General features: G+C 32.4%; 2 protein-coding genes across 4 annotated transcripts; both read right to left on the bottom strand.

Moving 5' to 3' along the window:
• Positions 1–6,925: 6,925 nt before the first annotated feature.
• Positions 6,926–10,233, bottom strand: LOC145166403 (putative inactive purple acid phosphatase 1). Its single transcript, XM_079085374.1, has 12 exons — positions 10,063–10,233; positions 9,872–9,963; positions 9,738–9,804; positions 9,534–9,656; positions 9,340–9,432; positions 8,919–9,048; positions 8,721–8,802; positions 8,488–8,620; positions 8,213–8,418; positions 7,986–8,111; positions 7,594–7,903; positions 6,926–7,514 (listed from the first exon to the last, which is right to left on the bottom strand). The coding sequence occupies exons 1-12, from the start codon at positions 10,231–10,233 to the stop codon at positions 7,209–7,211; spliced, it is 1,839 nt and encodes a 612-aa protein (XP_078941500.1). The 3' UTR covers positions 6,926–7,208.
• A 797-nt stretch (positions 10,234–11,030) lies between these two features.
• Positions 11,031–14,442, bottom strand: LOC145166402 (putative inactive purple acid phosphatase 1). 3 transcript variants are annotated; one of them, XM_079085372.1, is made up of 13 exons: positions 14,128–14,442; positions 13,760–13,933; positions 13,597–13,688; positions 13,450–13,516; positions 13,232–13,354; positions 13,059–13,151; positions 12,820–12,949; positions 12,623–12,704; positions 12,417–12,549; positions 12,102–12,307; positions 11,896–12,021; positions 11,510–11,819; positions 11,031–11,432 (listed from the first exon to the last, which is right to left on the bottom strand). In XM_079085372.1, the coding sequence occupies exons 2-13, from the start codon at positions 13,826–13,828 to the stop codon at positions 11,184–11,186; spliced, it is 1,680 nt and encodes a 559-aa protein (XP_078941498.1). In that variant the 5' UTR covers positions 13,829–13,933; positions 14,128–14,442; the 3' UTR covers positions 11,031–11,183. The 3 variants fall into 3 exon arrangements, with proteins under 3 accessions (XP_078941498.1, XP_078941499.1, XP_078941497.1); XM_079085373.1 differs by having other exon boundaries at positions 14,134–14,442; XM_079085371.1 differs by lacking the exon at positions 14,128–14,442 and adding an exon at positions 14,047–14,117.
• Between the last annotated feature and the right edge of the window lie 2,700 nt (positions 14,443–17,142).

Below are 17,142 nucleotides of genomic sequence, written 5' to 3'. Positions count from 1 at the left end.
CAAACTTATAGGTTTCTAGACTGAGTATACATAAGGGTTGTGTGTTAGGAAGTGAACCACGTAAGAACCGAGAGCTTAGATCAACATTCGAGCCATAAAACCTCATCAAGTGAGGTTCACGGCCGCAAACCATGTTCACGGTCGTGAACCCTCCTTAGGTCGTGAACTCTATGTGTGTGTGTATATATATATATATATATATATATATATATATATATATATATGTTTCGTTCATTTTTCCTTCACTTCTTCTTCTGGCCATGATCCTCCCATTCTCTCTCAAGGATCATCCTCAAGAAACACTCTTTTCTTCCCTTAAACACCCCTTTTTCTATTGTATCTTCTTGGAAAACAACAAAGGGCCTTCAAGCACTTGCTAAACACCAAAATCTTCAATACCTTCAAGAGTTCACGGCCGTGAACCCTTCATAGGGCCGTGGACCCTTCAAACTTGGTCGTGAACACTCATGTGTTCTTAGGCCGTGAACCCTTCTTAGGGTCGTGAACCATCAAGCTTGGCAGTGAACTCCCTTTCGGCCTCCTAACTTGCTTCTAATACTCCTTTGGTGAGTTATTCTTGCATCCTAGGTTGTTTCCTAATCGCCTTTGTAGTTAGATTCACTAATTTCATGCCTATATGTATCATTACATTCTATTTAGGACTCGTTTATGCTTCGGGACTTCATTCTTGGAACTTATCATCCTTATTCGAATCTTCAATTGAATCACCCATATAAGGTGAGTTCATACCCCTATAATCTATCTTTTAAATGGTTTTAAATGCTTTTGAGGGGGGGAATACAAGTTGAACACAATTAAATTGTGTTAATATTTACCTGTAATAACCATCACACAAAAAGGAATTCTTATGTTTTTATAAGTTATTAAATCAATTCAAAAGCTCTTTTAAAAGATGTTAGATTGTTGTTTATAAAACCCCATTTTTAAAGTACACGCTTAGCTCAGTTTGCTAATTGAGTCTTTTCTACAAATCAGTAGCAGTTCAAGCAAACATACTAGTAAACTATAATAGGTATAGTTTAGGGATTCAATGCATATTAGATTCTAGAACAGAGGAACCATACATGATTCACGTACATATACATTACACTCCCAGTAAACTAGGAAAGGAACGTACCATTAATTCATTTGTTTAAAAACAATATATGATAATACATTTAGTATATGGTTACATATATATATATATATATATATATATATATATATATATATATATATATATATATATGGGGTACATCTACAAAGTACCGGGTTATATATGGGGTACATCTACAAAGTACCGGGTTATATATGGGGTACATCTGCAAAGTACCGGGTTTTATTTAAAAGGGTACATCTACAAAGTATCGGTTAATAATAAATAAAACATAATAATATATAAAACTCACAACAGTATCGACTAAGGTGTTTAGAGTACGAGATTTCATAACTTCTAGTGGTTTTCCTAACAACAGAACTACGCCACATAACTTTCCTAGTAACAAGAACATACAGTTTGAAAGGGGCCTATAATGCTAACTCTGTGATTCCTCGGTAGATACATTAGAGTTATATATTAATCGGATCCGACAGGCAGTAGGATGTGTGCTTTCCGCTTCATTTCTTGTTCCTTGTTTGGTTGTGGGCTTAGAGCAGATTCACACAGTCTACTATCTATTCGATCTTAGTTATATATATATATATATATATATATATATATATATATATATATATATATATATATATATATATAGCCTGTATACACCAAGTAATCATAGGGGGTAACAGGTATGGGTCAGATCATAACATACAAATACAGCATACCACTTTCTAGTACAAAAACATAATTTTCGTATAGAACATTAAGTAGGTGAAACTAGAAACTTATCTATAAAAGGTTTAATTCGTTTTATTAAACTAGTATAACATAAAGGACCTTAAATGGTTCATTCTATAATTCCTTAGTTTATACATCATGGTTATATATAATTAATATCCGATAGGCAGTGGAATGTGTGACTTCCACCTCATTTCATGTTCCTTGTTTGGTTGTGAGCTTAGGGCAGATTCACACATTTAACTGTCCGTTCGATATTAGATTATATATAGCTAGTATAAACTAAGTGATTATAGAAGGAACTATTGTGGTTACCATTTTACTAAAGAAAATATATGATTTTCTTAAGGAATGTTTTCTTTAAATATAAAAGAACTATTACAGTTAACTCCGTAAGCACCTAGTGGATACGCCAGGGTTATATACAATGGAGATCTAACCAACAATGGGATGTATGACTTCCGCCTCATTTCCTGTTCCTTGTTTGGTTGTGGGCTTGGGCAGATTCACACAATCGATTGTCTGTTTGATCTAGATTGTATATAACTTGTATTCATTAAGTACTCATAGAAGGAATTGCAGAGTCATTTTTACTTATCATGTTATCATATCAGAAAATATAGGATTTTCTAGAGGAACAGGCGAACTTTTCTAAAGAACTTATAGTATACTTTTTATAACATAAATACTTATGAACTCACCAGTTTAAAATGTTGATCTACTTTTTCAAAATAACTTGTATTCTTAGGAAACTAATAGACAGGTACGCACACCAGGATTCAGAAGATGGAGCATAGTAGCTTCATGCCTTTGTTTTGTCATTTACTTTTGGAGTCAATCTTTTGTGAATCAAATATAATGTAAACACTTTATTATTTATACAATGGTTGTTTGTTACTTTGATTACTATGATGCATGTGTTGTGATACTGAGCATGACGTCCTCCGCCCCCGAACGTTTCCGCCGTTCCGGTTTGGGGGTGTGACATGAACCCTGAAAGTGGCTTAGAGGGGTTTAAATACGAAGCAAAACCTAAAAGAATCATGGGCTTGGGCCAGAATAGCTTCCACGTCGTGGCCATCCTTGGGCACGCCGTGGTGGCTCACTAAGAGACGCGATCTATTTAATCAGTGCCACGTCGTGTGCATCCTTGCACCACGTCGTGGCACATAGTTTCCCCCAAAACTTCATCTTCGGTCCCTGATAAAAGTAAGCTTAACCAATTTGGAACACGGGTGTTACAAAATCCCTAGACTATAAGGCATCTTAAGTATCAGACAATTTTAACCGACAATTCCTGAAAAGATCCCTAGACTACATACTAGCATGAATTTCTAACATCTCATATATTGGTAAACATAACAAATATGGATATTTTGGGAATCACTTTCCTTTCTGAGCTTTGGCTGACTGCACGCACCATATTCTTTCCTTTTTGTATTATTCTTTTTATGAAAAGATTTGTTAATTACTCAGATCCTTAGTTTGAGTCTAGAATCGCACGAGTGTTTATCCAGTTCACTCAAACCAGGGCTCTGATACCAACTTGTTACGTCCTGATTTTCAACCCAAAATTTTCATTTTTATTTATGAAAATATATCAAAGTGTAATTTACATTATGCGGAAACATGTTGCGAATGCGCGTGTGTATAGTCGAACGTTTCCCTTCTCATAAGTACCTAAAAAATATTTATAACAACTGGATAAGCACTAGGCTTAGTGAGTTCCCCAAATTACCATATACCACAATATATATACATGTATACAAACAATAACTCATGATCTGCCAATAAGATTGTATTTTAGAATGGGCTCCTGACCTCCTTAACCGTTCCACCATCATACCCTAACTAAATATATGTGGGGCTATAGGCTCCCGACCTCATTAACCGTTCCACCCTCACCCTCTATATAAGTCAAATGTTACAACAATTACGCATAGACACTGCACTTTAGATTCTACTAATACATGCACATTTATACTGTCTACTCTACTAGCTATCTATCCTAACAGACATGGATATATATTGTACTACATGGTATAGTGAGATTACTCACCTGGACAGTTTCTCAGAATATTAACAGCTTTTTGGATGATCCCACTGGTGGTTAACGCGCCTAACAAGTATTAAAATATAATACTATTACTTATTAGTTCCTATGGGATTCTGGTAATGGAAACTAGATTTTCACTAATCCCAATGAATACCGAGAGTTCTATCAAATAAGGATCGGCTAGGCAAGACAGTTGGGAGGCAGGATCATTTAGGCATATTGATTTTCTAAAATCCAACAACCAAGCCAATGTGATCATTCTAGGCACCTCTCCTGTAAGTTGATCAATCAATATTATAACTGGAATTACTGATAAATCTTATTTATAGGTTCATAATGACGACTATGAACATAAACATAAGTTACACTTGAAACAAAATAAGTGTAGCTTAACTTACAAAGATTTTAGCAAAAAACCTGGAAATTGCGCGGATAGAATCCCGACCCGAAAGCTCCTATTTGTAGGACCCTCTGACGCACTAGAAGCTCGATACTGACGAACGAAAATCCCTAAAATTGGGCCTAAAGAATTTCGGAGGTTTGAGAGAGTTTTAGAATGATTTGGAGTGGAAATGAAGTGAAAATCAGAAGAATTTATAGGGGAAAAAGGGATGCGCGTCGCGCCCATGCGTGCTGCTGGCTCCACCCGTCGCTTGCCACATGTCTCGTCCGGGTTCGTCCACATCACCTTTTCTAGAAAACATGCCACGTGTCAAGCTTGTATGGCGACACGTGTCGCAACCTTGTGGTGCCACATCATCATGTCGGGTAGAGGGCCCAACGCGTCTTTTTCCACGTGGCGCACTCTAGTTCCACCACGTCATCGTTGAAGTCATTTTCCTGAAATCTTCAGACGACCATAACTTTCGCACACGAGGTCCGTTTTCAACGTTCTTTATATCCTCGGAATCCTCTCGATGAGCTCTACAATTTTCCTTTAGGTCTCAACAACTAATTCTCAATCTAACTAAAATTCATATTTAGACCAATTTAAACTGTTAAAGTCCGTGCGAAATTCATAACTCCTTCATACGAACTCCGTTCTCGAATGTCTTTATATCGACGAGTTCATATTCACGAGATCTTCAACTCTCATTTAGATTGTGTCGGCTAACAATCATTTAATTTGAATTCTGATTTCTGTGTCCGCACTACTATGCTGAAACTTAGAAAAATCATAATAACTTCCTCTCACGAAGTCATATTTGGACGTTCTTTATATGCACACTCTTTGTTTTACGACTACTACGACTTTCGTTTAGATTGATTATGCTAATAAGCAACCTATCTAAAATTCACTTTTTACGATATGTTAACCCGTGTCGGTTTAATCGCGAAACTTTGAAAAGCATAACTTTTTCATACGATGTTGGATTCGGGCATTCTCTATATCTACGGAAATCGTATTGGCGTTTCCTACATGTTTATGATGATTAATTTTTCTAAAAAGTAATATATTTTTACTTCGAATTTTATAAACGACGATTTATTTTGAATTTTATTGGAATGCGAAAATGGAGTGTTACACAGTACCGGTACCGTATAACACCTAAAGGTTTGCTGTTCGGTTCCTACAAATTTTCCAAATCGGTTTCTGTACTTTCAAGTTCAATATTGGTCCCTACTATCAATTCACATAGCAGGGATATTTTTTCTTTCTTATTTTTTTATCATGCATAAAATGATATCATACAATTATAAACGTATTTTTGTTTGTAGAATTCTTACAAAAATCCCTTTTAAAGCTTGAGAATTCTTATTTTTTTCATAATTAAAATAAAAGGATAGAAATATAGTTTAGTGTATTGTAAAGTAGATGAAACCTTATTTTAATAATCATTTTTTGTAAATAATAAATAAAAGCTTGCTTGACTAGCTGTTAAACCGACAAATGCATAGATATATTTCAAATGGACATCGAATATGTGTATTAGTAAGTTATTTAGTGGTAACTGCTAAGGGAAATTAAGTAATCTTACTATTATAAATGAGATTTAAAAAAAAAATTATTAGTTTTTGAAAAAGAACCATTTTTTTCCGGAATGCCCTCGTTCTGAAGTACCGTTCATATTTCGATTTTTTTTTTTTTTATAATTTTCAAAGAAATCTTTTTTTTTTTTGGATTCTGAATGCTAAATCGCGAAATGTTTAATGTCATTGTTTTTCAATAAAATATAGTTATGCACTAATATCATATATAGTTCACATTACTATGTTTGTTCAAGTTCTGGTTAAATTTAAATAAAAAAATGAATTTTTTTTCTCGAAATGTAGGAATTGTTCTTCGGATTTCGGACAATTTTTTTCCGAAATCCGAAACTTTAGTCCGGAATGTTGGTCCGGAATGTCGTTCCAGAATCAGTAAAAAAAAAGTTTTTTCTTGTTCCGGACCAAATGGTTATTTTGCTATTTGTTACACATTAAAAAGTTGTTAGATTACTTAATTTCCCCATATTGAGATTAAAATTTAATTTTTTCAAAAAATAGCTTTTTTGTTTTTATTTATTAATTTGATATCATTTTGGTGTCTAGTTAACAACTCATTTGGATATTTTGTTCACTCGTTTAACATATTTGGATGGCTCTTTCAACCTCGGTCTACCAACCAAACATGATAATATAACAACTCATTTGGTTATTTTGTTCACTCATTTAGTCATTTATTTTGTTAATTAGTTCTATTTTGTTGTAATTTGATGTGTATATAATTGTCTAGTCACTGAAATACTTCTAATAAAGATAAAAGATACAAAATATTTACGTACACAAGAAGCCGGTTCATAGAAACACGTTAGTCAACAATGGTGAGCTTGGGTTCTTGATCATGAGACTTGGTCGACTACCTTCTGATGTTGCCTTTAGAAAACATACAATAAGTCATCTAACACATAAAAAGATAATTTACATTACTCATCTAACCACTCATTATTATTATTATTATTTTCTTTTATCTTTTTCAATGGTAAGCCGGTGTTATAAGAAACATACATCATGTTTAAAAGACTATAAAATAAAGCTATAACCACATAACATGAATGTAAACATCCGTCCCCTAAATTAAAAATTGGCTTAAATACGTTCCTTTTGCATGCTATTTCCTCACACAAAAACTCTTCATTAACCTAACAGTTCAAAATATTCAACATTTTGCATCTTTCTACCTCTTCATCTTCTTTACACTTGATCCACACACACACACAAACAAATATAGTATTTTGAAATCCCATTGTTTATAAAAGTTAATATTCAACAAAATAGAACTCAAAAGATGGAACTAATTTGAGTTCAAACATTGATGAATATACAAATTTAAACCTAAGAAGCTAGGATTGTGGGTGGGCAACTATCAACCGAACAAGCCAATATATCTTTATAAGCTCTAGAAATCGCAAACGAGTCATAAACTTTACCATTACTACTCTTCTTGTACTCAAACAGAAGGTTAGAATGGTCAAATGCCGTGAGTTTTAAGAACCCATAGTCAACATCTTTGACTAAACTCCAAGTAGTATTGATGTTTCCAAAATTAGTAAGACTCGCCCCTCCACCTCCCGCCACCACATGAATTGTCCCATTTAAGCTTCCCTTGTAATTGTGCTTCTCGTTGCTCGTGCAAATATTCTGAATCATACAAAAAATATTACAAATGACCATTTTCTTTTCCAAACAACAACAGTTTATAAGTTGTGAGGATATATACCTCATAAATGGGACACGTTCTTTCATAATTGTGTGCATGACCATAAATGGCAATATCAACTTTATACTTTTGCCAAAGCTTTTGAAGGCTCTCTCTTCCCATTGGTTCACCAAATGCTCCATCAACAGCATAAAATGAAGTGGATGAATACCCCAATACACGATGAGCAAGAAAAATAAGCCATGGTTGCTTTTGTCTATCAACAGACGCCAAACACTTCTCAATGAATTTATACTGTTCGCTTCCCTCTCTCCAATCATGTTCAGTGTCAGCAATACAAAATCTAAACATCCCATAATCCGTAGAGTACCTTCAACAATCAATCAAACATTTTTTTTTTTTTTAAATACGCTTTTTTATCGTATAAAGATTAAAAGAAAAAAAAAACTCACCAAAACTTTGCTCGGTTTTCAGCAGGAACATAAAACATAGTTTCTGCCAAAACCCCACATTCGCCTCCTGAATCATTGTTTTCATAGAAAGATCCTGAATTCGGCCAATCACGCTCATGATTACCACTGCAAAGTATGATTTTTTTTTTTAATATTAAAACATTGTACTTTTTATATTTTCTTAGTAGAACATTTAACATTATACTTTTTTTTTTGAGAAGAAATACCTAGCTACCATATAAGGTACTGTAGAGGAAATTGGTTCAACTTGAGCAGTGAATTGATCCCATTGTGAGAGGTACCCATTGGCATAACAAAGATCTCCAATATGGAAAACTATATCATAATTTTTTAAGTCTTTAATAAGTTGTTTAGTTGTGTTAAGGGATCCATGCTGATAATTGTTATAATCATTCGACCCATCAGCTTCATCCTGCAACATTTAAACAATATTATTAAACGTTTAAACATATGGACTAAATTTTCACAAACAGTCCCTCACCTTTCCCATATCTCCAAAAATGATCACACGTTGTAGAGAATCTTGACCCGGGTAAGGAGATGATTTGAACTGGTAAACTTGACTCCATATAAAAGTACCATTTAAAAGTTTATTTCCTAATTTATATGTGTACCTGCATAAAGAACATTGAGAAAAAGATTTGATATATTTTATGAAAACATATAAAATCAAATTTATTATTTAAAAAAAAAAAAAAAAAAGAGTCAACATACACTGAGTTGGGCCATAATTCATGTAAGAATCCGGTATGAATGAATCCAGGATCACGCCAACCAACTGTTCTTGCTGGTGCTCCTAAAAATTTAAAAAAAAAAAGAAAAAATTGTTCATTTTGTCCAACTAGTGTTGATATTTGACTTTTGAGAGTCAAACTTAACATGAATTTTGATATTTAAATATTATTTGCATACCACAAAGGCTATTTCGGTCAATTGTCAGTGTCCCAGCAGGAGAACGCCGTGTCTCTTCACCTATCCGGCCCCATTCCACAAAAGGTTCAGCTTCGTTGATTCCGTATCCACTTGTCCATGTTACAGTCATCTGATTCAGACAGTTTATCCAGTTCAAAAACAAAAAAAAACAGACTTTGTGTATACAACACTTTATCCACAAGACAGACATTAGTACTCATTTAGTATATATAAATGTATCCTTTTGACTTGATACAAAAAGATTGACTTAATGGGATAAGTGAGTAGATGGCACAAAACTTGTGAAATGACTACTCATTTGCTTTTTCCTAATGTATGAGTATTATTATTTATTATACTTGTGGAAATGAGTAAAAGAAGTAAAAACAGCATATGAAGACTGAAGTAGAAATAAACTTACTTCATTCCACATCTTTCCTTGAGCTAATCGAGGGTAATTTGGGGCATCTGGATATGCAAAAACAACTGAATTCGACACTGCAACAAGTTTTGGCTATTTCATAATGAAATTTTAATTTCATGTTAGAGATTTGGAACTGAAAGATAGAATAAAAAGGGTGAAGATGAAAATGACAGAAAGCCATGAGCAAAAACCTTGGATAATCCACCACTGAACAATGCAAAAGAGAAATCAGATCTTTGGTTGATCAATCTAAATTTCAACGATGCTTTTCCTGTGTCTTTGTAGTTAGGACTGCTATAATTTGCATACTGGAACTGAAAAAGGATACACGATTTGGTTTATTTGTAGTTTATCAAATATGAAATAAATCAAGGTATCGATGAAACTGAATAAACCTTGATAGGCGCAGTGCACAATAATGGAGGAGCGACCATTGAGCTGTCGGGGAGGCATGTCGAAGCACTGAAAACAACGAAAATGGAAGATTTTAAACACTTGATATAATTAATTTCGATTGAATCAGAAATACCTGAAATTTGCAGGCGAGAATACTCCAATCCAATCATCAACAGATGGAATTGGATTGTGCAACGTCACAGTCAACCATTCGGAGGTTTGCCCCTGGATATAGTTACAGATTTTAATCCAAAATCCCGATTGTGATTCGAATTATAAGCCTTATATGTAATGGTAAATCGAAGACGTTAATTTTGAAGCTACCTTCAATCCGAGAACAAGAGGAGATGCTTTAACATAAGCAGCATCGTTAAGAGCAAACACAGTTTCATGTACTGAAATTTTTGAAAAAGGTTGATCTCCATGTGATGCTACGCCTCCAATCCTACATAAAACCCATAAAAATGCTAGCAACTTCAACCCCATTGCCTGCATATATCCGTGTAGTTAGAATCATAGCTACAAAAGCGAGCAAAATTGATCCAAATGGAATGAATAGAATCTTAAGAAAAATACCAACAAGTCAACTGATTACCATTGTGTTTAATCTTAATTAGCGCATATAGTCTATAAATGCGCAGCTTTATATACAGAAGCGGTGAGAGATAGAGAGAAGAAGTGTAAACACAAGATAAATTTTAGAATGTCAAGTTGAAGAAGATATATAGTATAATAAGCGACCATAAATGGAGTAAAGGGAAATTCAAACAAAGCATATCTAGTGATTGCGAAGATTAATCATTTCTGTTGGACACCATGTTCCTTTAAGCAAATGATCAAACAAAAAACAGGATAACTTTAGACTTAATTTTTAGATCATTCGGATGGTATATTTATAAAAGTTTTTATTAATAAATCATTTATGTTTGTTAAGATTCATTTGTGTTGGTTAAGGTTCATATTGTAAAAGTGTCAAAAAAAAACTTATTTTTTTCAATATTATAGGCGTGTTGCAAAGAGTTTTTAATGCATTTAGCTTTTAGATTCTAAGAAAAAGCTTGAAAAAAAAAATCGTTCAACAAAAACATATTTTAGTTTCTATTTTAAACAAAAAACTCATAATCCAAAAACTACTTCAAGTTTCGGATTTTTTTAACTTTTGGTTTTTATATAATTTTACACTTTTAAAAATTTGTTGAACACTTCTATACAAATAAAAGTTATATCTTCCGGCTAACAGCTATCAGCTCGTTTTGTCAAACATGTTCTATGTTTGTAACGAAAACTATGCGTTTACAATAAACATGTTCTCCTTCACATGATTCATTTATTTTCAATAGTTAATACACAACATTAATGAGTCTCTTAGACTCAAAAACAAAACAAAAATACATTAACACATAACACATTACCATTATGCAAAATAAAATGTCTTTTATGACCCCCTACTCCCTAGAAATTGTAAATGAATCATAGACTTTCCCATCTCTACTCTTTTTGTATTCAAACAAAAGCTTAGAAGGATCAGATGATGTAAGTTTTAGAAATCCATAATCATAATCTCTAAACAAACTCCATTTCTGGCTAACCGGAGCAAACTGTGTAAGACTCGCACCTCCACCCCCAGCCACCACATGAATTGTCCCATTCAACCTCCCTCTGTAATTTGGGTTTCCATTGTTTGTGCAATTACTCTGAATCCAAAAAAAACATTAAAAACAATATCCAAAACACTTATAAAGTAACACAAGATATCTTAGACATCATATACCTGATACATAGGACATGTTCTTTCATAATTATGTGCATGCCCAAAAATGGCTATATCAACATTATACTTTTTCCATAAATTCTCAAGACTCTCTTTTCCATCAGGTTCACCATATGATCCTAAAATATCATAAAACCATGAAGTAGAGTAGCCCAATACACGATGAGCTATAAAGATCAACCATGGTTGTTTTTTCCTGTTTACAGATGCCAAACATTGTTTGATGAACTTGTATTGCTCACTTCCCTCTGTCCAATCACTTTCTGAGTCAGCAACACAGAATCTGAACATCCCATAATCTGACGAATACCTGAAGCCAAGAAATCAAGATTATTTGGAAAAATGACCAAAATACCCTTCAAAGTTCAAACCATAGACTTACTTACCAGAACTTGGTTCTCTTTGGTGAAGGGACATAAAACATGGTTTGAGCCACAACACCACACTCGCCTCCTGAATCTTCAGTTTCATAAAAAGATCCTGAGTCGGGCCAATCACTTTCATGATTACCACTGCAATATTTAGAAAAGAATGTGACGATTTTGCCCTTGTGGTGTAAGAGTTGTGGATGATTATAGTAAGATAAAGTTACCTTGCTATCATATAAGGTACAGATGAAGCAATTGGCTCAACTTGGGAAGTGAATTGATCCCATTGAGAGAGGTATCCATTTGCATAAGAAATATCTCCAATATGAAAAACTATGTCAATGTTGTTTAAATCTTTAATAAGTTGTGTGGTAGTGTTAAGGGAGCCATATTGATATTGATTGTATTCATTTGACCCATCAACCTCATCCTGCATCATATGAATAAAAAAAATCACCAAGTAGGTAAAGGGTTGGTGTCTTAATACATTAAGCCAGGTTTTTTAGCTTAATCCATTAAGTCATTAGAAAATTACAAACCTTTCCCATATCACCAAAAATGATGACACGTTGTAGAGAGTTTTGACCAATGTAAGGAGAGGATTTAAATGAGTACACCTTGCTCCAAATGATTGTTCCATTAGATAATTTATGACCTAACTTGTAGGTGTAACTGTAATGATTAAAGATGTGTAAAATTTAGCATTTTTTTATAAAATCACATGCTATAAAAACGTGTAGCATACAATGAGTTGGAAGAAAGTCCATTCAAGAAGCTTGTATGAATGAATCCAGGATCACGCCAACCTACTGTTCTTGCTGGAGCTCCTGCAAAAAGATTGTGACTCTTGGTTTATTTTTACACATTATTTTCTACAAATAACATAATACATGATTATTAAAAAAATTAAAAAAAAAAAGAAAGAAATAAGTGGTCACATACCACACATGTTGTTACGAGTAAATGTCATAGTACTAGCAGGAGAAAGGCTCTGATTTCCACCTTTTTTACCCCATTCAACAAATGGTCTGGCTTCTTTTACTCCATATCCACTAGTCCATGTTACACTCATCTAAGAATTGTAATTTTTTTTTCAAGAAAATAGGTTATATTGGTGAAAAGAAAAACCTTTTGGAATTGGTGTATATGTATTCAGATTAGCAACAAGAGAGAGTATTTACTTGGTTCCATAGCTTTCCTTGAGCCAAGCGAGGGTAATTTGGTAAATTTGGGTTTGCAAAAGCAATTGTATTTGAAGCGGTCACGAGCTTTGGCTGTTAATAAAGTATATGAGATTCAAAAGTAAATGTCATTTTCATATTACATTTGAATAATAATTGATATGAGTTCAAACCTGTGATAATCCGCCAGAAAATAGGGCTAAAGAGAAGTCTGATCTTTGGTTGATCAATTGAAACTTCAATAATGCTTTTCCTGTATTTTTATAGTTTGGATTTCCATCTTTTACATACTTATACTGCCAAGAAATGATACAATAAGCTTCAAAATAATAGTAAAAAGATAAAAGAGATAGAAATTCAGCAAGAAGGATTTTGAATTGTGAGGGCAAACCTTAATTGGTGCAGTGCATAACAATGGTGCAAGAACTTTAGGGTTTTCAGGGGCACATGTGGAAGAACTGAAAATAGTTTAAGGGAAAGGGTTTATCACAAATAAATCTGAAATTTTGGCCATAATAATGAAATGCAACCAATGTACCTGACATTAGAAGGAGAGAATACTCCAATCCAATCATTATCTGATGGATTTGAATTGCTTATGTTAACATCCACCCAATCAAAACTTTGCCCCTATAACACATCATTTACAGATTTCATATTTGCAAGGAAAAAGTTAAAAGTTTCATGAGATCAAATCATACCCCTGGTCCAAGAACTGAAGGAGAGACTTTAACACTGGAAGCAGAATCATTGAGGTCCAACACAGTCATCTCTATAGCAATTCTGGCTAAAGGATGAACTCCATGTGAGCAGACGCCTTGGAGACTTGAGAAACCCCATAAGGTTAGTAGCAATGTGAATCCGCCTACATTTACCTGATGCCAACAAAAAAGGAAGTGCGAAATTAGGTTTATTATATATACCAACAGATGAGATGAAACAAACAATGTGATTGACATTGTAAACCCTAGATTATTAACCAAATTACCAAACTGAGAATCAAAGGTGTACAGGTTCTAATCGTCATTAATCAGAGTGAAGTGAATAAATGGAATGGAGTTACACTTACACATACATATGGAGAAAGAGGCCTAACGTGTAGAGTGCAAATGAGAACACATCACAAGGTCAAATGGAATTTTGTGAAATACGCATACAATGAAGTCAACTGATATTCTCCAATTATTACTATAGATTAGCGTCGATCTTCACTTTTCCATTTTGGCAGGCGGAGGTCAGAAGGTAGAGTAGAGTCTTCCACTGAGAGTCTTCCATGCAAAACAGAGGAAAGTCATGTGCTTGACTTCGAGCAAAGTCTCTCCAAAACCGAAAATAACGGCTGAAAACCAGAATGAGTTTGCTAATGAAATAAAGGTTAATGAACTGCTCCTCTTATCGTTTGCAAATAGGAGTTATATATATATATATATATATATATATATATATATATATATATATATATATATATATATATATATATATATATATATATATATATATATATATTTGTTTTTTATAAAGAAATTGTAAAATTATATAAAAAGTAATGAAAAAAATGTAATAATTATTTAAAAAAAGTTGGAGAAATAGTTGTACAAAAAGTTATTTAAAAAAAAAAAAACAGAATTCAGAAAAAAAAAAGATAAAATTTATAACAAAATTTAAAACTTGAGACAAAATTATAAAAATCTCTTCAATTGTCTGTTTTTTCATTGGAATCCGATAAATGTTTTTGTCCCCGGAAAGTGGAAACTCACTATTTTAATTCTTAGATTTTATACATAACGGTCTTTTAAAAAAAAATAGATACTTCTTAATTACGTTATGATGATTTTATATGCACTCCTCGTTATTAATTACATTTTCTTTTTTAACTTTTTATTTTTTTTAATTTTAAGGGTTGTGCTCTCTTTACCATTTTTACCTCCTTACCTCAATCTAATCAATTATTTACTCTTTGATTTGACATCATTTTTTTTCTTTCCATTTTTGTTTTTTTTTTGTTTTTTTGTTTTTTTTTTATGTTTTTGCTTTTGTTTTATTTATTAGATTATTCTTATTATTTAAAAAAAAAATTGGAATTACACTACAAATACAATTTCATATTGAAAATTAAAACTTAATACCGAACCAATTAATATTTGTGATAAATAAAGATAAACTTTGTTTTTGTTCAATTTTATATAGTCGTTCGAATTTTATAATGTCGTCCGATTTTATAATGTCGTCCGAATTTTATACGGTTATCGAAATTTATAATAATAATAATAAAGCTATATGGAGTGGGAGGTGCTAAGGATGTTACACCACTCTCTATCTTGTGCTAAGAAGAAGTTGTTATGGGTGTAGCGATAAGAGATAGGAGAGAGAAAGTATCAAGGGGTGTTGTGTTTTTTCACATCTAATTTTGATTTCTTTGCATAAAAACACATGGTAAATTTTGTGAAGTTTTTTGATGTGTTTGTGTTAATCTAAAACTATATTTTGTTTATGTATTATATTATATTTTTCTTTTTTATGTATGTGGATTGATGTAAAGTTGCAGTTATGTGTTTTTTTAATATATTTGGATTAATCTACAACCTATATTTATGTGTATTTTTAATGTTTAAACTTATAGACTTCAAAGTCTTGATTTATGTATGTGTGTGTAATAAAATAAGAAAATATATGAAAATTTAGAAACCGGTTGAACCGAAAACCATACCGGTTCAACTAAAACCCTGGTTTTTAAAACATTGGTGAATTTGAAATTGCTTGAATCCGTTGTATGCAATTCAATAAGTGTGAAATTGGATTTAAGGTTCAAGAATTTAAGAATTTTGACTTTCTTGCGTCGTTGCAAGTAATTGTGACGGTAAGAGTTTGTAATTGCTCGACTTTCTCTTTACAAATACTAGCCAATACTTTTTTCAAATTCTAATGTCTATTAATTTAACATATACTAATTTCTTAATATGTTCAAATATTGGTCTTCATTTGGGGGTTGAATGCAACATTTGTAAGTTACAAATGGGGCATAAGTCTTTTCCGCATGGGCATAAAAACCTTAGGAGTGGCCTTTGTAGAAAATATATTATTGGTTGATATGAACAAAACCCAAATGATTCAACTCGAAACATAGAAAACATAATCAAACAATACGACCCAATCTAAGCCATATGTCGAGGATATGTTGACCGAGGCATGTGTAAATACATTTTCCTAAAAATAGTTCCACACATACTATTAGACGTCTATCTTCCATAATACAACAGTCGAACTAGTTCTTTACAACAACAATAAAACTAAGTCATAAAAGGGAGAATAGTAGATCGTTATTGGTTTCTTGTTGTCATATACAAGAATTAAACTTGTAATTGTAACCATAATCATAATCTATGGTAATTATAAAACAAATGACTTAACTACCAAATTAAATCAGTAGTACACATAAACGTTATAACTAAAATTGTGTTTAATTTCGGTATAAACCACGTTGAAACCAAAAAATCTATTAAGACTTCAATTACAAAAATAAATTTAACTCCTCTAAACCTCATTTAACCACCATATTGTGTTTATTAATTTTTAATTTATCCGTTTTGGACATGTAATATACCAAAATAGAGGTATAAAAGAGGATAACACAAATATATAACTATTTATCAATTTGGAGATTGGATAAGGTTCGAAATTTGGGTTGGGAAAAATCTATTTTTTTTTTTCTAACAATCAATGTATGAATTAAAATTGATCAAAAATTTCAAACTACTCAAATAAAATTCAATATTTAAATCATGCATAAAATAGGTAGGTGTTAACAATATTTTATTAAAAAATTTAAAAAAATGGATGAGGACAAAATTGACATTTTATATATGTTAGAGACGATAATTGTAACAAAAAAAATTGGTCCTTCCGTGTGAATAAAGAATTTTAGGGATAAAACTTGTAAATTTGATCAAACTATAGGGAGGATTTTCGTAATTTATAGTTTACGCTGAGATTTATAACAATTGGGAGAAAGGTATGTCACATTATTATATATATATTAAAGTTATGAAGAAAATGAGCAGTAAAGTTCCTAAGATGTTGGCATAAA

Source organism: Lactuca virosa, chromosome 3, assembly GCF_052849685.1.
Source record: "Lactuca virosa cultivar CGN04683 chromosome 3, Lactuca_virosa_CGN04683_v6, whole genome shotgun sequence".
Lineage (NCBI taxonomy): Eukaryota > Viridiplantae > Streptophyta > Magnoliopsida > Asterales > Asteraceae > Lactuca > Lactuca virosa.
This window is presented reverse-complemented; position numbering and strand designations above follow the sequence as displayed.